The sequence below is a fragment of the Pagrus major genome, chromosome 23 (genome assembly GCF_040436345.1).
Source record: "Pagrus major chromosome 23, Pma_NU_1.0".
NCBI lineage: Eukaryota > Metazoa > Chordata > Actinopteri > Spariformes > Sparidae > Pagrus > Pagrus major.
Genome location: NC_133237.1, coordinates 21,533,437 through 21,558,087, shown reverse-complemented (window position 1 = coordinate 21,558,087; position 24,651 = coordinate 21,533,437). Strand labels below are relative to the sequence as shown.

The 24,651-nt window shown below is 38.7% G+C and overlaps 2 protein-coding genes across 3 annotated transcripts; both read right to left on the bottom strand.

The window, feature by feature from the left end:
• Window positions 1–29: 29 nt before the first annotated feature.
• Window positions 30–20,193, bottom strand: tmem184a (transmembrane protein 184a). 2 transcript variants are annotated; one of them, XM_073493896.1, is made up of 9 exons: window positions 19,788–20,193; window positions 19,336–19,557; window positions 14,397–14,562; window positions 13,392–13,482; window positions 10,820–10,895; window positions 5,590–5,681; window positions 3,410–3,579; window positions 3,122–3,319; window positions 30–1,611 (listed from the first exon to the last, which is right to left on the bottom strand). In XM_073493896.1, the coding sequence occupies exons 2-9, from the start codon at window positions 19,555–19,557 to the stop codon at window positions 1,382–1,384; spliced, it is 1,245 nt and encodes a 414-aa protein (XP_073349997.1). In that variant the 5' UTR covers window positions 19,788–20,193; the 3' UTR covers window positions 30–1,381. The 2 variants fall into 2 exon arrangements, with proteins under 2 accessions (XP_073349997.1, XP_073349996.1); XM_073493895.1 differs by having other exon boundaries at window positions 19,770–20,154.
• A 1,052-nt stretch (window positions 20,194–21,245) lies between these two features.
• Window positions 21,246–24,096, bottom strand: psmg3 (proteasome (prosome, macropain) assembly chaperone 3). The gene is made up of 3 exons (XM_073493899.1): window positions 23,993–24,096; window positions 22,803–23,031; window positions 21,246–21,838 (listed from the first exon to the last, which is right to left on the bottom strand). Exons 2-3 carry the CDS (start codon window positions 23,019–23,021, stop codon window positions 21,686–21,688), a joined length of 372 nt encoding a protein of 123 aa, XP_073350000.1. The 5' UTR covers window positions 23,022–23,031; window positions 23,993–24,096; the 3' UTR covers window positions 21,246–21,685.
• Between the last annotated feature and the right edge of the window lie 555 nt (window positions 24,097–24,651).

The following is a 24,651-nucleotide window of genomic DNA, read 5'->3' as shown; positions in this document are numbered from 1 at the left end:
GCAGATTCCCTCAGTTCAACAAATGCAAGTTTCGCAAGCAAACACAATTGTTTAATTTTGCCACACATGACTAAAACAAACTAGTCAACTATGAAGTATAGTTTTAAACATGATTTTGCACACAACTGTAAATTAGTTTCTGCTGTACCAGAAAGACAGCTATCATTGGCACAAGAGTGTATCAAAATGAAAACAACCTATGACTTGATATACAAAATTTGCCTCCAATAACTAATCTATTTAGACAGCTACATGTCTCCAATGTGACATAAACACAGATAACGAGTGGGAAAACAAATTTGCTTAAATCACACAATTTTGTCTGCAGTGATCTTTTCCCTCCGCACAGATTTTGGTTTGATCCGACTACATCTGAACTACATACATTAAATACATGAAGATCTTACCAATTCATAATCCAAACATTAAATATAGAAAATATTAAACACCACAATTAGATCAATCAAATTCTGTACACATTATATAATCCCTGGAACATGGGATTATAACACAAATATGATGAAAAAAAGTTCTGCAAAAAGTGTTTACAATAGTGCAGAACTGCAAAAAGACTGATTGTCAGCGTCTGCTGAACGGCTGGCTAGTTGCACTGAATTACACTCTTTAGCATGCTGGGAAAATTAATGAGAATGATACAACTCCCACTTTGTAGGAGACAGTTTTGTCAAAATTGTCCATGCTACGGTAGATACAAAGGACTGCGAAGTGCTACCGTCTGCAGTTTGAAGTGCCTGCTCCAAAACGAATGTGTCTTTGAACGAAGCTTTCCATTTGTCAGGAAACCATGCACGGGAATGTTCAGCAAATACTTCAAACGAGCAGATGCGAGAGACGGTCCGTGAAGTGTCACTCCCAGCCATCGCTGGCTTCCCCACTTCCCACCTGGAGTCACGTATTAATCATCTCCTCTTTGGAACTGACAGAAATCAGAGGGAACGCACTTCAGACAGCCACAGACGAGTACTGACATAATGACAGAAACTGAATCAGAATCAGGGACACTGCTGAACAACCAGCAGCTTGATTTACAGAAAATGCATAGCTCCAGACTTCTCTGGCAGAGAGCAGGTGACATGTCGTTTTCCTGTAATTGTTACAGCTGAGATGGAGATGGATCAGTGCTCTGGTCATTGAGCGATCAATTCGGAATAACCGATTTTCATTTCATCCTCTTCTTGGTGCTTAAATTATTCATTAAAACAGGACACAAGCAAGCACACAATCTTAAATACTGCAAACATGAAAATTAAACACCTGGATTCAATCCAGCTCTGTGCGAAATGCCATACAGCTGTTTCCACAGGGGGTCAGAGATAGGGGTGGCGAGGACACAAACACCTGGATCTTGCTGGAAAAAAGCCTAGAACTCATCATCAGAGGTAATCAGCATGATTTTATCCGACTTGCGGGAGCTCTTGTTGCCTGTGTTCGTTTTTCCGTTCACGCTGGGCTGGACCACCTCCTGCGTGGACTGCATGGTGTACTGCTGATAGGCCGGGGAGAAGTTGTGGATGGCGTCCTGTACCATGTCTCCTGGGTTTATGGTCTCCTTCAGCCCGCTGGAGATGCTCTGCATAGGAGGGATGTTCTCTGTAGGAACAAGGACATCGAAAGATTAACGATTACACAATCATGCCTAGATTCCAATGCTACAGCTTGAAGAGCAAAAAAGGTTAATAAAAATAATTATTGACTTAAGTGTACACAACTAACAAATAATTACTAATGAATTAAGTAATTCAGGTGGCTTATCAAATTAATTGTCTATCAATGTATCGCCTACTTGTTTCAGTGCTACTATAAACTATCCAATGTGAGGCACGGTAGCAGTAATATTAAATAGCTAATTTAAAAAGAGATTCACCAGATAGGCATAATTTCTTTCTTTCATTGTGTTGTTTTTTTCAGGGTGCAGTGTATAAATGGACTGAACAGAATTCAGTCACAGCCACAGTCTCCTCTGATTGTCCCTTAGCACCCAGCTGTGAGCCAGGTTGAATTTACCCCACAACTAAAAGGGTGTCCGAGGGAGAAAAAAAAGAGAGAGCCTGCAGCCTTCTGTTTCAGGGTCACTGACAGCGCTGTCTGGATCGACTTATGGAGGTGGCAAAGAGAAGGTGGAATAGGGGGGTGGGGGTGCAGGATGGTTGCGCATGTATTTCTGAGTTTCTTGTAAAGCCTGCTCCCTCCACAGGGCTGAAGCAGAGGAATTGGAAACCAGATATGTGGCAACGTCTGCCATCACCAGCAGACAGTATCAGTGTTAGTGGCAACAAGCCCAGCTATAGGGAGGGCTGAGGCTATCAAACAAAACACTAAAAAGAAAAATAATTATCAGCTGTCAAACACTGGCGAAACATTATTATTATATTTTCACTGGACAGCAAAATGAATAATGGATTTCCTTCCACATGGACAGGTAGAACAGGTAAAGGGTGAGGATGAAACCCAGTAATTTCATCCCATTATCTTCTTGATTAAAAAAATAAATGGTCGTATGATGTTGATACAGTAGTGTCTCAATTTTCATCATCGCTTCTGCGTGTTAAGCAGCTCACGGGGACAACGGGGGTTTCCTATAGCAGGAAAAAATGCCAAAATGATTGATATCGCTGCAGAAGGCTTTTCCCATGGCCTCCATTTGTCTTTTACTTGCGAGCAGCATTGACGTCAAAGGGGTGTCGCTCACTCCCTGTCTGTTAGGGACAGCTGCTTTGAATTTCTCTTCATCTTCCTCTATAATGCTTTACTAGTGACTGTCCTTTGGGCCATGAGTAACATTGTATGCCTTTAACATGATGAAAGCCCCTGCTGACATCCAACCTGACTGACTCACTGATAACAGCAGCACTCCATTAAGCACAGATTTTTAAATATGGAGACATCCACACTCGTGTAGCAGATAAAATAGAGTAAGATTTCACATTCAGTTCCTCTAATAGTCTGTCTGAGTGGGCTAAATGGTCGCAAAAGGTACAGTGCTATTACTGCTAACACTTTAAAGCCAGTTCTTATTCTGTAAGGAAGAAGGGAAATTAGCTTCTGAACATGACAACAAATTTTCAAGGCGAGGGCAAGAGGTAATGATCAATGCTCTCACCTGGCACTTCATTCTTTTTCTCCTGGTACACGTCGCAGGTGAAGGCATATCGGAGGGCGATGGCAGCGAAGAACATTTCAATGCAGATGATGAAGTTCTGCCAGCCAGCTGCCACGGTGCCGGCGCCGACCTCTTGTCCGTCGATGAAGAGGGCGTTGGGTATGACGCCACAGCGCTCCAGGATGGCGAGGACCATTCCTACAAAAGATGCAACATTTTCATGAGCAACTTATAGTTTTATGTGATCGTACTGATACAAAAAAAGGAAGGGTAGAGGGGTGAACTTACCTTGCCAGAAGGACAAGAAGATGACAGATTTGATTGTGAGGAATTTGAGCACTGGTTCATATGGCCGGAGAAGGTCACTTGTTGCGAAGAAGAAGAGGAAGAGAGCGTAGAGAGAGAGGCTGACTGAGAAGTTGTAGATGATTGTGATGTACAGGTATCCTCCATTTATGCTGTATAGAAACAGAGTAGGAAAAGCCACGGTTAGATATTTAGAAAAATGTACAACCATAAGATGTTTTCCACATGTGAAAAAACATTTGTTTATGTTTTCAGTCCATTTATTACTTTGGGCTGAATGACAAAGACCGGGAGCTTAACGAGACAGAATACCCCAAAATTAAAAATACATATTTTTGGAGAGATAAATATGTCTTGTGGTGCATTAGTGTAAAGAAAAAAAATACATTCGAAAAACTCTATGGCAATGTCTCTTTGCAGAAATCATGACCTGGTTACTCATGATAAACCACATATTTTCCTTCTACTCGAAACTACACCTGGCAGCCGCATAACCGCACACCAGGAAGTGAGCATGTACTGTGTATGTGCTGAAGTTACAGCTCAGCCGATGAGTACGCCGTTAATGTTTACATCCTGCGCTATCACAAGCACGAGGGTCGAAAAACATTAATAGCTAACTTAGTGAGCTAGCCTCTTATCTGTGGTAATTGCACGCTTCCTTTTGCACGGCCATACGGAAAGAAAATACTTGTGAAACTTCTCACAACAGGGTCTGTGGATTATTTTGACCAGTCATGATTTCTGGAAAGAGACATTGCTGTTGAGTTTTTAAACAGTTTTTTTTTTGTTTGGTGCTCTCAGCACCACAAGCCAAGGGCCATCTAGTTACATTTTATTCGAGAAAAGACAGACAGCTCTACAGCCAATACCTTCAAAACTCTGCAACTCACACTGAAACAATCCAGATGGATAAAAAGCACCACAGGTACGATGTTGGGGTGGAGTGTCCCTTTAAATAATGCAAGAACAGCTGGAAATTCAACCTTTTTTGTCCTCAGATTTGAAGCAGTTAATACAGCCTAATTGTACATGGCTGCCTTATTTCAGGATGCATCCGATAAACAGGCGGATTTGTCTACATTTCATTGTCAGGCTGCCTTTCTACCCTCTTTGCATTCTGGAGAGCCTCCCTGAGGACTCAGCTGTGACTACACTAATTACTCCCATGCAGTATAGAGTGCACGGTTGGCTGAAAGCGTATAAGTAAACAATCTGTGAATCATCATGGTCTTGCTAGAGAGCTTAAAGAAAGACATGAAAAAAAAGACAGTCATTTCTGCCTGCTAATTTTGCTATTGAAGTATATGAAGAAATAAGCAGGAAAGGTTTAATCACGTCTGTCTTTTAGCTCGAGAGTAAGAGGGTGATTATGCCAAGCTGATTGGAAACTTCTGTCTTAAAGCCCTTGTTGAACTCTGAGATTCTTTTGAGTAGTTTGGAAACAAGTGTTGTCACAGCTGAATCTTCAGAACGAGATGCCAAGAAGAGTCATACAGAGTTTAAGGGCTGCAGATTTTTATAGCTTTTGATAACACGCAAAAGACAATTTTATTGAATGTATTAACCTCTCCATATTCTGTTCAGACCCTTATTGGCTCATATGGTACGAGTGAAAATACGCCAAAATTAGATTTGTCAGTCTGCAATTTATCCCCGTCTTTGTATCACTTGACATCTAAAGTAAAAGTATGAAATGAAACAATGCATCTCCTTTTTATAACATTGTGCTTCGCTGTGTCTAACACACAATAAGAATTAAGGGTCTTCATTTCAGAACACTTACTACATTTCAGGAAAAGTTAATATAAAACGATATAATTTCTTTAGTCCATATTTCAAAAAGCGCTCAATTGTTCTTTGCAATACCAACAATACTCAAGAGGCTGGGATTATGGCTTGGATAGTGACACAACTGGGACAACATGCAGTGAAGTACCTGTACGCTCTCACAAGAAAGTTTCAACCCAGTACTTTCTGCTTGATAGTGAAACCTTTTAACTTGAAACATTTACATCTGCCGAGAGGTGATATAATTATCTCCATTTGCAAATTGTTTCCGGGTGCGCATAAACAGCAAAACAAGCCTGCTGGCAATGACATGGATGTGTATGATACATAAAGAATGAAATGGGAAAAGAAAGACATGTGGTGCTGCTCACTTAAAGTCTCCATCATGATATTTGCCAAAGGCCTGCAGGATGATGGTGATGACTGCCATGATGGGTTTGACAACGCAGAACTGGAGAGTCGCCTGGAGAACACATTATAATTCAGAATGAGACACCCAAAAATCAAGGACACCATGGAGAAGGAGGAGGATGAGGGATGATGAGGGACATCAGCATCTGCTTGTACACATTAACTGCTCACTGACCATGTCTCTGAATCACTTTCACCAGTGGTCATTTCTCACTATAACCATTACAGCCATACTTTTGATTTTTTTCCACTCAACATATCAGGGAAAGGTATATATTATATTGCAAGAGGAAGTGAATATTGTATCTACTATTGTTAAAACATGCAGGTGCTCTGAACAGATTGACTTACCAGAATCACTGCTTCATGACTCCTTATGTTGTAAACACCTGTACACTTACACAGATTGAATTTATACAGACTTTAGTAAGGCTTAGTTGTGTATTTCTTTAAATATTTAAATAGTAGAATGAATTGAGGAGTCTCACAGCCTGAGGACAGAAGCTGCTCCATGGTCTGATGGTACGGCAACAGATACTTCTGTATTACTTGCCAGATGATGCAGATCTTAGATATCATGGACTTAAATAATGGTTTATATGTTATGGGTAGTATACAGGGCTATTGACTTATATATTGGATTAGGCTTGACTGAAATATAGAGGACTGTCTGGCCTTAAATACATAATTCCTGCTTTTTGCCCTTTAGGGGTATTTTTCTTTTTCGGTTACACAGACATCATAATATATACTGTCTTGCAATGTATTAACAGTACTAAAACGTATACAGTGATAACCATTCAGTACCACAATACATTTTGTGCCCTAATGTCTAAGAAAAGCTTTAATTAAAATACATCAGAAAACACACATAATTCATCCTTAGTTGTCTCTCCTTCAATTTTAGAAACTGAACTGTCCTGAAGCTGACGTCTCATTGCTGAAGTCGACAGGGATTGGCTGCGACGACAGAGGATGCAGGGGGATGTAGACCTGCATGCAATATAAGACTGGAGGACAGGTGTCCTCTGTGCTGTGAATTGAAGCCTGAACCAACCAATTTGACAGAGGCTGCTCTAAACTTCCATCACTGCTGCAGCACTTGAAAGCAACAGAGCAGGAGTGTTCGACTTGATTAGCCCGAGGGAGGCTTTTTAGAATGGCTGGAGTCGGTGGTGGGCTTCACAAAATGACATCAATAATCATTTATATTACTGATCTACTTTGAAGCTTTTGGTACGGACAGCCTTTGCTCGCCCCGCGCCTGTTCTGGTGCCAGCTTGTTGTCACTATTCTCAAAGCGAAGAATTTTGCCTGACACTTCCTGACATGCTTGATATTCGAAACACAATGCACATTCATACTGCAGGTGGATTATAAAGTCAACTGTGGTTTCTGCCACAAATTATTTTTGTTATTAACAGCATCCATGCATGCACAATCTATACAGAGCTAGTAATGAGCTTAAACACTAAGCTACATGTGTGTGTACACTGCACAACACAAATGTAAGATAGGAGAATGTGTTCATTCTAATACTTTAGGCTATAATAACCGCTCTAATGCAAACTGATGCTTCAAAGGTTTATGTAAATTAAGGATAACATGCACATCTGTTATATTCATCACTTTGACTTATCCCATCTTGTGTTAGCAGCCTGCCAGCATTTTTCATTACAGCACTAAATAATGTTTAATCGTAAATTCACAGCTTGAAACGACCCGCAGCATTTTCTCTCTGTTATACAACTTCAGAGTTCACTGCATTAGTTCAATAGTGGCATCTAACGACATAACTGATTTCTAAATTTCTCCTGAGTCCTAATTACCAGCAACACCTCTCTGCTTTGTGTATTACAGCACAGAGCGTCACCGCTAAATCGATAACATTTTAACTATGACTTTACAGTAATGTTCGTCTTCCTCTGTGCTGCCGTCTGCTCTTGCATCTTTATTCTCTGAAAGGAAACTCTCGAGAGGCCTTCCTGATAAAACCTCTGCTCTACATCATTATTTTTTATTAACTGCCGGTGTATTATTGTTGCTGTTCTTCCCTTTAAATGGGAACAGGACAAACTAAACAAAATCATAATTAAAAAACACCCCTGCTGATGTTACAATTATTACATTTTGGTAGTGAAAGAACAGTAACGCACAAACAAACTCACAATTCACACTCTGATGGCAGTCTTTTGTTTTTGCACTTGCACATGTTTGGTAATGTTCTGGCTCTATACAGAACAACTAAATAAAACAGCACATAGGAACAATAAAAGCATAGTTTACTGTAAGATGAGCTGCTGCAGATGTTTCCTCATTACAGTTACAAACTAGAAAAGTGCAGATCTCTGCCGGGATTAAAGTCAAGATGGTGTGAAGATAACAAAAACTTTTTTTCATCTCATACGTTCCTAATTTTAGTGGATCGTAACTTTTTATGTATGGACTCAACCTGCAGATGCTTCTATTGAAGATGACAAAGGAACAAATGTAGCCTGCAACAGACTAGATAAGCTTTGTTTTTAGCCTAGCCGACTGCTGGAATGCGTTTTGCTACATTGTCCTGAAGTAGTTGTTGATCATTTGCGGCTGTTACCAGCCAGTTAAAAATATAATAGGGAACATTTATGCATTAAAATGTATAAAAACAACTTGACCTTTGTTGTATATTTTGTTAAGTTGTGTACTTACAACTGTTAAATATCCATTACATATGTTTGTCAAGTGTTTGATAACAACATTTTATGGATCAATGTGAAAAAATGTGTGTTCAATGGCTGAAATATCAATATCGGGAATATTTTACTCCTGAATATCGTTTAATGCAATTAAGGGTTTCATTCGGTGACCTGACGCTATAACTTCCAAATCTTGCTTTGGTGCCAGACTGTGGTGACAGCTGTATTGAAGTCTATGGGAGATGCATGGAGAAACACACTAAAAACCCAATATATCTAAAACGTGTGACTTCTGATGAAGAAATGCCTCCAGAAAATGAAAGAACACACTTCAGAGAGTAGAACAACCACTGATTTTTTCCCCCCCAAAATGACTGACATGCTGATAATATTGTTACCAAACAGGGCAGGTCTGACTGATTTCCGCTGATGAGATTGCACTTACACGGCATACAAGAGCCTTTCTCAAACAAAGTCCAGGACCAAACGTGTCGATAAAAAATATCAGTGGTTATACTACTCTCTGAACTGTGTTCTTCCATTCTCTGGAGGCATTTCTTCATCAGAAGTCATACGACATAATGACCCTCCTTTCTTTTTTAGGTTCCTTGAAGAGAGAAAGGAAAGAAGGCGGCAAATGTGACAAAACAGAACATGACTAAATCTTTTAAACATTACCGTCTGTGAAGATGTCTGCCTGAGTCATGTGAATAGATTTTCATGAGCTATGGTGGTTGTTTGATAATGAATACAACACCTCCCATGTTCCCTAGCTACTTATGTCTTTTGTTTTGTTTTGATTGAGAGACCAAGAGTGGCAGAAAATACATACAGTGCGTTTAAGAGGTGTGAGGAGTCAGCGGTTAATGGGGGCAAAACAAGCAACGGTCAATAAAAGAGTTTTTCAAAAATTGTGAATTGTCACAACCATGAGAGGTCCTTGACTATACAGTCATACATGTGCTCAAAATGATTACACTGATGGGTCCAGTAGTATGTGAGATTAGCCACAGACAGAAACAACATGGACATGCACACACAATACACCCAACCGAACATGCTTACTTTTCGGGGGGATAAAAAGACTATTATTATGCATGGATGTTGACAGCATTTACATTATATTTGTGTTTTAGGACTTCATGGTGATTCACAGCTACGTTTACAGGGGGTAAGTAGAGCTCGTGTGATTGGCCATCGTTTAAGCTTGATTCAACTCGACCTGTTGATTCAGTTGTCCTCCTACTAATAATGTATTGTATGTATAATAGCAGTAACCTCAGCTGTAGCGCCTGGTTCATGCCACATGGACTCGTACTCATCCAGCCCAACAGCTGCCCATGGGGTCCACAGGATTACACACCAGTTTCAGGAAAATAAGACCCTAAAGTGTCCGACAATATGATAAAGGACTTAAAACTGAAAAGTCATAAAAACAGTTTCGGATGCAAGAGCAGCTAATCCTCTCACCTTATCTCCAACAACCACCATAACTCCAGGCTGCTTTTCCATATCAGTGATTCATTTGTTAACCTCTCTTCTAATCACACACTGAAGCTTCCACAAAATGTGCAACCAATTTTCATGTTTTTAAAAGCTTTCAAAAAAACAAAACAAAAAAGACATCAAGGCCTTTCTGATCATGACCTCAGACAGGGATTGATATATCTGAGTTATCCAGCTGGGATAAATCAATATGTATGACAGCGGTTCATTATATTGTATACAGTTAGTCACTCGCTCTGTTGGAGTTGAACTGCAAAACAGCATTTAATAATTTCTGAAGTGTTTGATATACTGATTTTTTAAATGTTACGTTGAATGAGGATGACCTGTTTTAAAAGCTCGCTCGAGGCCATCACTTTCACTGCACTCAGTACAGCAAACAACAAAACGTCTGGGAGCTTTAAGCACAATAATACAATGTAAAATGCTCTTTTTTAAATCTTCAATCGCCCTCACTAGAAGAAATATCCTTTGTCCAAGATTTCTTTCAGACACACCACCAGAGAAAACTCAAGGTTTTCATTTTGAGACACTTCACGAATCATTCCCGTCGAGGCACATTGAGTTTTTATCACTCGTCGCTTATTAGAAAAAAAATGCTCATTTCACCATGTATTTTGTTTTGAGGACGTAACTCTCAGTTCCAATTTTCAGTGTTAGACTGGGAGCTTGTGCATCATCCCAAGACACTTGGAGGGAGCTCCGCACTGACAGCTCATATCATCTCTCTGTGTTTATTATCAAGCTGCTTTCACCTGGCCTCAATTGCTTTTGTTTTTCTCTTTTTTTAAGCAGTGGGATGTTATCCTCTGAAACGCACACAGCCAATTATAACGGCTGTCATTTTTAAGCAGTCTGGCGATCTGGACAGAATGGTAATTTACAGCGCAGTGGGTTTTTTTTGGGAGATGATTCAATGTATTCTAATTTTCAGTTTGTGAACATTTATTTCACTGGTCCGAGGGAGCATCTCTAGAGTGCAGATAAGGGGATGATTGAAGCTCACCTGTTTGCAGAATCTTAAAAAGCCGATGGAGTAGCTGTTTCCAACCAGACAGCACGTACCGTACAGACAACTTGACCTGTGAAGACAATGGGACATGATGAGCTATACTGGCTAGACTCAACATCGTATATTATATATGACATAGAGATCATCCATACAAAGTATATGTACAGAGTGACAGGTAAAACAGATGTATGATGTAATCCACCAGCTATAAAATTAGGGCTCATCATCTTTGGGTTTTGGACTGTTGGTCTTATGTTCTGCCATTTTACAGACAAACGAACAATTAAAACAATATTTTAAAAAAATGAAAAATAATCATGAGATTAATCAATAATGTCAATAATTATTAGTAGCATTAGTCAACAGTACTGCCTTAGTTTGTTGCCTGTTGAATCAGCTATAATGGTACGTTTACTGGGTGATGCTGTATTTAACTGCAATGTATTCAATGGCGCTCCTCATATTTTGACCACAATATTTACTTGTGTTGCTGAAAACTCAGAAAACAAATTTATAGGGTTAAATAAAGTCAGAAATTGGTATTAACTATGAGTGTCACGATTCTCCAAATCCACAATTCAATTACATTTTTGGTTTCAACATGTTTTTCAGCACTGAAGTATAAGCCATTGTTGGACACTGGATTTGTAAAGATCAACAGATCATTGGTTTTGTGTCCTGACAACGTCCTGACGATGCATTGTACAACAGCAGCTCCACTTTATCCTGTTGACTTTTTGCAGGTTAGAGTTCGGCAAGTTAAAATAAAAGTTCGACAAACAATGCCACCCTTTCAACAATTCAACAATAAACAACAAACAACAGAGGACAGAAATTCAGTTTGTTTCAAAATGCAGTTTCTCCAAGAGAAAGAGTCCAGAGAAAACCCTCTTCCCAAACAAATCAATAAAGGATCTTTCGCAATGTTATTATTTCTGTTTATCTCAGTTCTTCCCCCACAAGTAAACCCTCTTCCCAAACAAATCAATGAAGGATGTCAAAAATAAGCCCAACATCACACATTTGTCATTGGGAATACAGGTATTTGGTTGCATTAGTGCCAAACATAAATATTGCGGTTATTTACCTTCTCAATAGAACAATATGCGTAACATGAACACTGGGTCAAGCCGTCATATGAGACAGTGAGAAAGACTGACTCTGCTGTGGGACTGAGCCTGAAGGCAGCAGAGAGGAAGACTAGAAACTAAACTCAGTCACGTCCTAAATAACAGCTCAACTATAGATCACCTTCATCTGCCTCATAACCCCAAGATGCTACTTAGAGCACTTTAAATGCTTTTTAGACTGTACAAAGGCATTATCCCATTTTAAACAATTGCTCTAATTTGCCTGTCTTCTTCTTCGTTTTTAAAGTACAGATAGGCGACTCATGCCCAGACACACAATGACATCCTAATCACTTGCAAATAAGAGCGTGGATATTCAGTCAAACTGAATTTGAGAAACAAATTAAGATTTGTCTGCAGAGTGAATAAGTCCAAGCATTTGTTGTTCTCTGTGTTGCCTCCCATCGAACCTGTGTACATCGGAGGTGTGTTATTTAAGCAGTTTACAATGAATGTAGTTTGATTAATGGGTACATGACACATTTACGCTGAATCTAATATTAATGTGCAGTATTAATTAGATTAGGAATAGAATTAATGTGCTGCCAAAATGCTGTGACCATGTGTCTAATGAGCTAACATATAGATTGCGAGCGTGGTAATGGAAAATATACATGAACTATGGCCAAATCTCAGTGTCCGACCCAACAGCTCTGAAACCTCATGGACATAATTGAACATATCACATTACCTTGACAATGCAAAAACATGTTACATAAAACTGTGAGTTAAGGGGCCAGCTGCCTGATTTAAATATCTTCCACCTCTTTCAGATAATCAATTTACTACTTTTTTTTTACCAAAACAGCACCATACACTTTCCATGGTAACCCCACGTTTGACGTTGCGATTGGGTTTATGTGACAGTATGTATGACTTATTCTCTTCCTTCAATCGAGATTATACTTTGTGTGAAATGCTTTCTGGAGACAATTTAAAATCATTGGCTGGAAATGTGGAGTTCTCATTGATTTGAGAAAGAAAATACTGGCTGTCTATGGAAATCCTAAAGGACGTGTTACAGCAAGGCAGAGGATTGATTTTTCAAAAACACGATGTAGAATTTATGCCTCATTTCCAATGGCTGTTGTTAAGCAATAACATCATTTATAAGGGCTCAACACTGGAGTCTCCACTGTCTTAAGCAGCTGGCAAAGAGCGTCTGCCCTGTGGCTGAGTCAGCCATAAAACAAAGCCTATCTAAGGCTGGTCAAAAGCTCTGAGATAAAGCATGACAGTCACAGATTAACAAACGTAGTTGTTTATTGCCTTCCTTTTTTTCCATTGTGTCGTCAAACTAAATGCCAATCCAAGGGGAGCAAGACGCACCTTTGTACCTTTTGTGATTATAAAACTGCCCCATTAATGTATGTACTGCTTTTCTTCTTTAATAAAAATGCCACAACTGAATGGAGAATAGGAACGGCAGCACTCACTGTATGGACTTCCCTCGAATCTCTGACATGATTGCACTCTCTCCTCCCAGATACTCAAAGGACAGGCTCAGGAAATTGTAAATGACAAACGCTGCAACAGAAACAAAACAGTTACTTCATTAAACCCTGTGCCATACATGTTTTAATGGCATGATTATGACTGCAGAATTATTTCTCATCACCTTCAAGTTTAACTTCATTTTTAAAAAAAAGGTCAAGTCATTTTAGAGGAGAAAAACTTCCACATGATAAAAAATAATTAGTCCTACATTTTGCAACAATAAATGTTTCAGTTCTTACATTAAGAAGCTTCCAAGGGTTCTGTGTCTTGGAAATCCCTTCCTAATCCTTTGTTGCTATTTAAGGAGGGATTAAATGAAGCTAATGCAGATGGTGTCCAGTCAAGAGAAGGTTCATTATGTTTTAGCCGTAGCCGCTGGTGGTATTGCGGTCTCCCTGCTTTTCTGATGAGCTGCACTATCAATCAGCCACAAAATTGGCCTGCAAACTGGAAACTAATCTCCTGAATAATGTATTTCCTACTTTTCCCTTTCTCAAATTACTTGTAATCCATTTTGCATATGATTCACCTTTGCCATCAATGAAGTGCTTTGGTCTTTAACCCTTAACACATTATTACAGTAACTATGGTAAAGGTAATTAAAATAGAATCTACAGTACAGAGTTTATATAGTATTTAAATATTGAAAATTAACACAGAATTACACATTTTAGTTTAAAAAAAAATTCTACCCAATCTTTCATTTGCAACACCAAAAACCAGAGCAGAAAACAAAGGATCCTCCTTAAATTACTTCCCTGGGAAATGCAACACCTAAAATAATGAGGTCTACCAACATGACAACAATGACTGGTGTGAAAAACTAGTTTGGTCAGTTCCTCGTCTTTCCTTTCCTGGCAGCCGTCTAAAATATGAGGACAGGGTAACAGACGTGGCTGTCTGGAAAGGATGTTATTTAAAGTGTGAGTGCTTGTGGTGCTTACCTTCGTAGCAGTCTCGAACAGAATCAAAGTAGACATAGTACTGGTCGTTGCTGATGAAGAGCAGGCTGAGCCAAGAATCAAAGGCATAAACTGGCACGATAAACAGGATGCGGATGATGTAGCGCTGCTCATTTGGGACAGTGTAGGATCGAAGGTGTGTATAGATCTAGAATGAAAATGCAGACAAAGCACATGAAAAACATTAGTTAACAAGAAAAATGCAAATTCCCTCATCTTGGCAAGAATTGTTGCAGATTTCTTCAATAGACTTCTTAATTAAATAACCAAGAAGCTGAATTTCTGCTCATGATGTCTGAGATTAAAATATAAATATAAACTGTAGCCAACATTGGATATTTCCCATAGGCACTGCCATGAAAACTACAAGCTGCTTTCACTAAAATATGTTTACAAAACAATGGTTGTCAGAGATGAAATAACAATATTGTTTAATCTACAGATTGTTGTTCTTGATTAATCAATTATTACAGTCAAAAACCAAGAGAATATCTGTCATTTTTCAATGGCTTTCATGATTGTTTATCAAAATCCATTTAGCAGCTTCTAAAAACTGTAAGACATATCACAAATACAACATATACATTAAACAAATATTTTCATTGTAGATTAATCTGGTGATCATTTTCAAGATTAATCATTTAGCCTATGCAATGTCAAAACAATTGTGTGAAATTCTCAACTTCCCAAAGCCTTTAAATGACTTCTGTTGTCCAGCCAACCGTCCGAAACCCAAAGACTCTCATTAATCATTAATGGAAAAGAGAAGCAGCAAAACCTCACATTTAGGAGGCTGGAGCCAGCAAAGGTTTGACATTTGCTTCAGAAAATGACTGAAAAGATCGATTATCAGAACAGTTGGGGATTAAGTTTAAGTTATCCACTAATGGTTGCAGCTCTAAAGTAATTTTGTTGTTTTCCTATAACATAATCACTGAAGCAATATAAACCACGTGGGTGCGATCAACATACGTCAGCCCCTTGAGAGTCAACACAGAGCTATAAAACATGTTCTTTATCTGGACGATATTATTTATAGCTACACTTTGTCTTGCACTACTCGCTGTGTATGTGTGTGTAAAGATCTGCCATGGTGAAATGCAGCAGCAGGATTGACGGGAATAAAAAAAGAGATCTCCAACTCTCACTTTAATGACCTTCCAAGACATCCCAGCTTCAAACTCACCGACCAAACATTATGTTTTATAGCTTTAACCTCAGAATTATAATCAATAAATAAACCTTTTTCACAGAGCTGATAAAGTTCTGAACTTTTAGTTTTTAACACAAACAAATGCAACTCTGCCCCCATATGGCCTCCATAAAGGTAATGTATTGCAGGTGACAACATTTATTGGACCATACACAATTTATGGCAGAAAATCTGATCATCGTTCTTTTCAGTAACACTGAGTCTTTAAAGGCAGGGCTTACTTTTTAGACAAAACTAACACTGATTTAACAGTTTTTCACACCCATAAGCCTCATCCAAATGAGGAACTAAAGTCAGTACGAGTCCCTCGTGACATGTGCAATTTGCCACTGTAGACAGGCGGAGGTAAGGCCTGGGTTATCCGTCTGATCTTGAGCAAACACAGCACGGTATGATCTGTATGTCTACAGAGGGAGATATGCTTTCAACTGTCTAAGTAAAGTCCAGTTAAATCTCAGGTAATGCTTGCAGAGGAGTACAGGTTGGCCAATCTCACCAATATTAACAAAGCTATTGCAAAATGAAGCTATGTGGAAACTGTAACAGTCTGGGATAACCTAGGGGTCTCTTCAGCTGAACAATTATCAGATTTAATAAGAAAAGCTGCCAAATTGTTCCTCCTCCAGTATTACTGTCCCTCTGTAGATGACTGCAGTCGTGCACAAAGAGCTCTTAAAATGTAGAGCCTATTAAAGACCAAAGCATGTCAGGGAATAGTATTGTGATGGTATAATGAACAATGACTAATTCTTCATAAAAAAGACTGTTGAGTCAAGCTGGATGCTTATGACCCATTAGTCATCTAATTGAGTACGAGGGGGCAATCCAAGTAATCACACCAAGCTCAGGCCACTGCTGAGTAATAACTCACAAAAGAGAACAATAACAAAAGTCACTTCTTCGTGTAGTTCATATTCATGTCCCCAAGAGGTGTCACGATTCTCCAAATCCACAATTTAAATTTACTTTCGATATGAAAGATCACAATTTAATTTGATTTTTTTGATTTAATTCTTTTTTCAGCACCGACGACCATGCTTTTTTTAGACTCCCATCTGGGTTTGCAAAGACTTTGGCTTTTTGGAGGTTAGGATTAGATGAGTTCAAATAATATTCCCCAAAAATAAAGAATCGAGAGTTCAACAAAAAAATACAACCCCTTGGGGATTCAACAATAAACAACAAAAGACAGAAAATCAGTTCTGGAAAAGGGGGTCGCCAATACTGCCTTTGAATCAATGACGGAAATTGAAAGCTTATTTCTTTCAATTAAGAATCCAAATTGTGACTCATCAATCAATAAACTCATTGCTGAAAACATAGTCAATTAATTGGCAAGTATAATCGTCAGCAAATTAACTATTCCAATAATCAATTGATTGTATAATCAACATTCTCTTGCTCAAGTTGCTCCAACCTGGTGACTTTCTTTGTCTAATGTGTTGTAAACTGAATATCTTTAGGTTTTAAACTGTTGGCTGGATCGAACAGGGATTATGAAGACATCAGCCTGGGCTTCATGCAATTGTGATTTTTCACAACAAAGTCGATTAAATGAGAAAATAATTACCATATCAATCTGTAATAAAATGTATCGCTAGTTGCAGCTTAACTTTCAACTTCAGCAGGACTACTCAGCTAGCCAATCATACAATTAGCCATAGTGTCTAACAATAAGAAATATTGAAGATAAATCATCTTTTTTTTTTACTAATTGTACGCAAACTCAAAAGATGGTTACTGTATTTAATCCATGTTTAGTTGACAGTGCTGTGAGAAACAGGAAGTGACTATTATTATTCATTTTAACTTTTTAAAGCTTTCCCTTTTTTGTGACTGTAATCACATTCCCTGAACCTGAAGATAATGTATTCAGATTGCTTGCTTTATTTGACCGACAGTCCAAAACCCAAAAATTTTCATTTTACAGTCAGATGTCAAAGAAAAGCAGCAAATCGTCCCATTTGAGAAATTGCAAATTTTCAAAATATTCACTTGAAAAGTGGCAACAACGATTAAGCGTTACTCAAAAAGTAAAAAATGTTATATATTTAAGACTTCTGTTTGTCAGAACATGCTAAACAACATCCAGAGTCTGCTCAATGCATTCAGCTTGATTAAATGCCCATTAGACGCTGTACATTAAAGCTTGATTACTGTGAGGGTGTGAGTGAGATTCATTTGGCCATCTCCACATGTGAAGGGAAACACATGTCCTCCATTTGCCTGAATAACCGACATCCTTCCTGACTCTGTGACGCTGACCTGACAGTAACATATAGTTGGTTGCTGAAAAATGTCCTCCAGCCCAAGTAAAGCTCATTTCTTCCCACAAAGTGATTGTACATAAGTTAGCTAAATGAGAGGGACATGTGCCAAACATGACGCAGACATGCAGCTTACGATAAGTGTAGCCTGCTGCTCTTAATCCCAAACACTTCAAGTTGCAGAGGGACCAATAAGCCCACCGAGGAAAAATGAGCCACACTCCAGTGATTACCCGTCGGAAAAGCGTTGGCGACTTTACAGCAAAGAGGATCTAAGGTCATTGTCTATCTGTGTTTAGTATTCAGAATGTGAGTTTAACAGTCTATAGCAATCCTCTGGAGCCGAGTCAGACGAAACACCACCGGCATCGCAACACTAGTCCTGCAGACCATTTTACTCCCTGTGTGACAGAAGGGATGCCAGTTGCAAACCTGCTCCCTTCTCCCTGCGGTACACTTGCTATTTATTTGTTCAATTAAAATGCCTTGCTGGCAAGTGCCTGGCCAAACAAGTGCTATATTAAAAAGATAGAAACCAATTTGCTGGATATTGAGTCACAAATCTCTCAACAAGGATTGTTTTTGGATCACAGGATGCAACATGTTTTTGCTCTGTGGGGATGTTCAAAAGCTTAGAAAATCTAGCAAAACAATAACAACTCTTTAATTAATTACACCACATAATACACACAATGAAGACCATATGCGTGTTGAGATGCATATGATCCGGGGGCCTGAGGATGTTGGATGGATGCATATCCAATCTGGGAACCATTACAGCTGCACAGCATTAACACAACAGCAAACAAGAAAACAACACCCTCATCCTTTATGACGCTCTGAATGTTATCGCAATATCAATTGATTTCCCTGCTGATAATACACTGCACCCTGCCGCATTCTCTGCAAACGATAAAGCCATAATGATAAGCTATCATCCGGCACAGTGGGTAACTCACCCACACAAGAGGAAACTCTCATTTACAGCAGCAACGAAATGCTTTGTGGGTAAAGGTGGGCTGTGTTGAGACCGTTATTCTTCCTAGAGAGAGCTGCGTGTGCATCCGCCGTCCTTTAATTGGCTAAGAGATTCGTCCATTTTAATCCGATAGTCACTTTTTTCCCACAATGCAGCAGGGGCAGTGCATGGAGGAAGAATAATACCTACCTGGGAAGGAAGGAATACTTTACCCCTAGATAAGACAAAGTGTCACTGTGAGTACTGTAAGGTAATAATCCTTTATGGATATAAGAGCTTGTTTCTGTCCTCTGGCTAGGGAGGTGCAATCTGTCATTCTCTAACCACATCACTGGGTGTGCAATGCTTTGAAGCCGTATTACTCATAGTGCTGTGTGCCGTGTGCTGCAGTGATTTCTTCCACTGTGGGTATTTAGAAATGCTTCTCTGTCTGGAGCTTCTGTGAAAATGAAACATACTCACCTGGTGGCATGTTATGAGCAAGGCGGACCAGACAAATATTCCTGAGAGAGCCTGAGCGGGCAGAGTGTTCAGAAACATCTGGTCCTCTATGATTGACCCGTTCCCTGTTCGGATAATGGTCATGTTGGAGATGTCTGACTTGTCTGGGAGAATTGGTGCAGCCAGGTGGACAACAGAGTTATTTTCGGCTGATGAATCCATGTCTTGGAGAGAAATGTTCATCTGGAAGAGAAGACACAAAAAGTCAGTGTAGGTCTGACAGGTGACATGTAGGAACATCTCCCCTGTGGGTTTGATGCTGACTGGACAAACAATACTACTAAACAATACTACTAAACAATAGATTAAATAGAATATATACTATTGTAAAGCAAAGTGACAGACTGTCCTGCTGATGTTCAAAAGATCAGTGTCTTGATAAGCACCTTCCTTACCGTCAACAAACAGCTCACCTTATGCCAGGCAGGGTGGAAGCAGCTTTGTTCCGTTTAGACGTTATGGGATCAACATTGAGAATAACACCGCCTGTCGAAACAGCCAACCGACTTCATTCAGGCCTAAAAACACTTTACAAACGACGCATCGACTTCATTATCGACGGGCTCAACACACTGGACTTCCTCGTTTGAGACAGGTGCTTCACGAAGGCAGGTCGAAGTCCGCACACACAGCGATTAAAATAAAAAAACTGAAATAAAACCTGTTAAAACACACGACAATACTGCGGGAGCCGGACGAAACCAGTCAAAGTCAAAGTTTCAGTGTAAACGACGCGGATTTGAATATATACTTGAGCGACGAGTCGGAGGAGCAGCAGAGATAAACAGGTTCGGCACAGGTGAACGGGTCACGTGTCCTCTCTACGTCTGTCGTCATCACGTCGCCTGGAAGGATCATTCAAATGTGATTCACCTCTTCTGACTTTATGCAAAACACTTTATTTTAAACCTCTTCCTATTTTTTCACTTTTTCTTCTAGAATTAAATGTATTACTTCAATCCTTCAATTTAATAAACAACCTCATAACTACAATTATAAAATCTTTGTCCCTGAAACCTCTTCCTGGTTGTGTTCTTTATACTGATCTATATATGTACCTCTGTATTTTTATATTCTTTATACATTCTTCTTGTTCTCAACAAATAAATAATAATAAAAATAATAAGATTATGTGTTAGCCAAACCAAGCCTTATCTTTAAAAGTTACTGTATCCATCACCTTATATTTATTGGATGCTAGATTCAAATATAATCAATCAGAAATAACATGTGACCCATGTTAACCTGTGGACCCAATAGCATTGGGTCACTGGTAGAAGTAATTAAGTACATTTTGTCAAGTACTTTACTAAAGTAGAATTTTAAGGTACTTAGGTCCAGTACATTTTGATGCTAATACTTATCCTCAACTTAAATTTTTAAGTGACTTTTACTTGTAAAATAGTACTTCTATACTGTAATATTACCACTTTTCCTAAAAGTAAAAGATTTTAATTCTTCTTCCACCTGTTTAAACTTAAATCAACAAATCACCGACAGTCAAACCTGGAATGGAAGGTATGCAGGTTATAATATAAATAAGTCTGGCTGTTTTTATAACCAAAGTCACACAAATGTTTCCAAATGAGTCCCATAAATTACAAATTAATTTATTACATTTTACAGAATTACAAAATTCTGATGACTGTAATATTGTGTTGAATACCTAACACTGATAGCACAGAATGTTGAAAATTATATTCAATTTCTAATAACTGATTTATTGAAAGACTAGAGAAGGTCGAAGCCAAATTTTCCAGTTGAAGGGAATATTTGTGATGCTTAAACTATGTAACCAGTGCTAACATATCCTCCCCTTCACTGGCTGAGATGATTGAGTTGTATTTGTTTCAAAGAAAAAAAGGGCAAGATTTTGACCTGACCAGTTTTTATTTGCATTATCAAATACAAAAATAACACAGTATTACAGATTACAAAAATACAGTTTCATACAGTGGTGACACATGGAGCAATTGGCCATCATTTTCCAAGGTATAACTTAGAGCTAACAGAGCACACTGGATGCAGTAAATCACTCTTTACAGCCAGATAAAGTCTAAATTATGTTTTCCAGAAAACATTCCTTACTGTCTCAACAAATCAAAAGGATCAGATAAATGAAATTGTATTTATACATTTTGTCTTGAAGTTTGAGCCTCAGGGGATTTTTTTTTTATCACAGTTTGGCATTAAGTAAAGAGTAAAATCCTTTCAGTTCAAAAAGACACAGAAGAAAAAGGTGACATTTTGGGAATCCGGATGGCCTGTATGTCATCAAGCCTTCAGGCTTCATGTCCGTTTGGTTGACTCTCTACCAGACTTGACAACTTTTGATGATCTCTTTCATTTCTTTGATTGCATCTTTGGAGGAATCCTTAAGTGCCAGTCCCAGTAAGACCGGCCTGTTGCTGGCTTCTTGCGACACAAACGTTGCCAGGTTTTTGGCACAGACATGCGTCAGCGGCTGAAAACAGAGAGATGAAATCAGGCGTGAGATCATAAATACAGAAATGCTGGGAACCCTTTCAAAATGTGCAAAGGCCTGGCCTCTAAAACTTCTGATAAAATGAAGAATCTATCCTTTTCGTACACATGACCCCATTCCTTTACTTTATGTTTGATATCATGCGCATCAATAATCTTCTATTCAACACAGAAACCATTTCTCACCCTTTAACTTTTTTTTTCTTTAATTGCATAGCATATAATTGTCTTATAACTTCAAACATGGTGAAGTTTCACAGGTATCAGTTCACTCTCCAAATCATTTCACACTGTGAACCAGTCAGCCAGAATAAAATACTTTTCCTCTCACACACTGTGCTGTTGCCATTGCATTATGTGGTTAAGAGTTATAACTTGCCTTTACTGCCATGCAGCATTATTGATTGGGCCATATTCCACACATATCATGAGAACAGTAATTTATTTTTGTGAAGTGCTCCCAAAGCAGGCAGCGTTTGCACGACTTACAATACGACTTGATTCTATTTTAATGAAAGCCCTGACGTGGTTGGAGCAGGTTATCTGGCTGCTGTGTAATCCAGTAAACTTGACAATAACAGAGATGAAGACTCAGCTGTTGTCATAATGCTTAATTACATTACATAACTGTATTCAATCATAGTCCATCATCCAGTCTGTTTGATGGTGCTTTAACGCTGCACACACAGTAGAAGTATTGTATTTTTGAATGTGACAAGAAGAGTGAAAAGACAAACATTAATATAATCAATATCTCTGTTTATGAGACTGTATGCCAGTTAGAAAATGACATGCTAATACAGAGCTAAAATACCCAATCTCATCTGCCCTTTCACACCAGGAAATGAGTTACCCTGTGTTGCAACGAAGTCTGCCTGATGTCCTGTGAACAAGTCTATATCACACTGATACAATATTTATTTGAAGGATATCATCCAGCGTACCTCGTCTTTGCCCAGCAGTACTTTGGTGGAGAACGTCGGGGTGCTGATATCATTAGATCTGGAGTCAGGCGTGACCGATATCAATGTCCCGATTTTGCCATACTGACTGAGGACCACGAATATGTAATTGCTGAACTCTGTACAGACGACCTGTGTTGAAATCCCATTGACTTCTTTCTCCGTCTGTCTCGATCTGATAACGGGCTCAGAAGAAGACATTTTGTAAATCCTGCGGAAGAAAAAGAAACAGGAGATGGAACATGAGGATTATTTGTAGAGCTGCAGCTGTAGGGCATTCTCATTTTTGACCTTTATTACTATTTTATTGATCAATGTGACAAATAATTATGTAAAATAGAGGGAAAAAATGTCATTTCCACAACCAAAGCCCTGTGATTTACTATCAAAGCCAATGACTAGCATATATGACAAAGAAAAGCATCAACACTATTCATCTGGAAGCTTGAAAAGAAAAAAAAATGTGTTTTTTTGTAAAATAACTGAAATACACAATAAATTCACAAAACAGTTTCCGAATAATTTACTGTCAAACGACTGATTGATAATCATTTTCTTTCTAATCATTTGAAAAGATAATTTACACCACTGAAATATTTGTTTTCTCTAGCTAACAGTGGAAGTAATGACACTATAAATGAGTTTAATTCGAGATAATGTTTTGTTATGTAAAGTAACATCCAACACCGCATAAGTAATAAGCAAATGAACAACCTCTGCAGCTGCCAGCTGTCTAATTTTGAAGTTTTCTGCTGCATCTTTCAGATAAGACATAATCTGTTGTTACAATAAAGATTTAACACATAACACCATGCTTATCTGCAAACAAACGTGGATATAATCTTTGTCAAATACGACAAAAAAGTTAGCTATGTGCTGATACAGCATGTTGTTAGCTCCCGAGTAAAGACAAGCAAACGCCAGAAGACTTTGAGAGTTGTGTCTTTCAGTCCACATCCCAAGATTTAACGTGATTATTGTGTTACTTTGCGGCTGGATATTGAAAGAAAAAGCTCCAGACAGGTGATGCTCTGCTGCGGGGAAGTACTGACCAGCGGAGAGGCTAACGCTAGCTAAACAGCTACTGTTCGCTCCAGCTGTAATATTCACCGTTGACGTTGCAATTAGCAGATTATTAAGCGTCTGCGTAGAATAAAAAAAACCTTCCTCACCCTGCGTCTTTGTCCACGCACAGTGTAAAACCTTCTTCTGCACCGAGACTCTTCACTTCCAGTAACTTTATAGGCGCTCTGTCATTCAGCCTCCACCGCAAACAAACGTGCTTCACCGAGTTGAGGCGTCTGCGCAGCTCTCTTTGCGTGATGACGTCAGTGAAGACACGCCTGACTTCCGGGTTTGTTTCTGGCTCTGGTCTGCTTCTTTACAAGCCAGCTCAAGATTTAATCATTTTTTTTATCCTCATACATCCGTGATTGTTTCACAATGAAAGGCTGAACAGTAATAGGCTATATGTTATTGAATTAAATGATGTTAAATCTGACTTTTGGATTTGATTTGATTTCTTGTCATATTTGATATAGCCTTTGTGATGTGGTTATCCATTTGTGTGATTTTGCCACTCATAATTGCTTGTTTATAACATCTAATTGGATGAAATTGAATAAAAAACAGAGAAAACAGAGTTAAACTTTGAAAATACGCAGTGTTTTTATTCCTTCCCCTTAAATTATAATGATAATAAATAAATGATGAGACATATATCGTTCTCTTGATACTCGTTAGCCTCCTGAAATCATAGCAACAATTGTTACCATTAATATTTTAATGATTTTGAAAATGCTGCACAAATTTGTGTGAAGTATGAAATGTT

What these genes read in the sequence shown, in the direction of transcription:
- tmem184a (XM_073493896.1), bottom strand. Translation starts at nt 19,557, where the DNA reads ATGAACATTTCTCTCCAAGACATGGATTCATCAGCCGAAAATAACTCT. An exon ending in ATTCGAGGGAAGTCCATACA is followed by an intron (nt 10,896 to 13,391) that starts GTGAGTGCTGCC and finishes TTGTCTTCACAG; the next exon opens with GTCAAGTTGTCTGTACGGTA. An exon ending in GAAAAAGAATGAAGTGCCAG is followed by an intron (nt 1,612 to 3,121) that starts GTGAGAGCATTG and finishes TTGTTCCTACAG; the next exon opens with AGAACATCCCTCCTATGCAG.
- psmg3 (XM_073493899.1), bottom strand. Translation starts at nt 23,021, where the DNA reads ATGTCTTCTTCTGAGCCCGTTATCAGATCGAGACAGACGGAGAAAGAA. An exon ending in TACTGCTGGGCAAAGACGAG is followed by an intron (nt 21,839 to 22,802) that starts GTACGCTGGATG and finishes CTCTGTTTTCAG; the next exon opens with CCGCTGACGCATGTCTGTGC.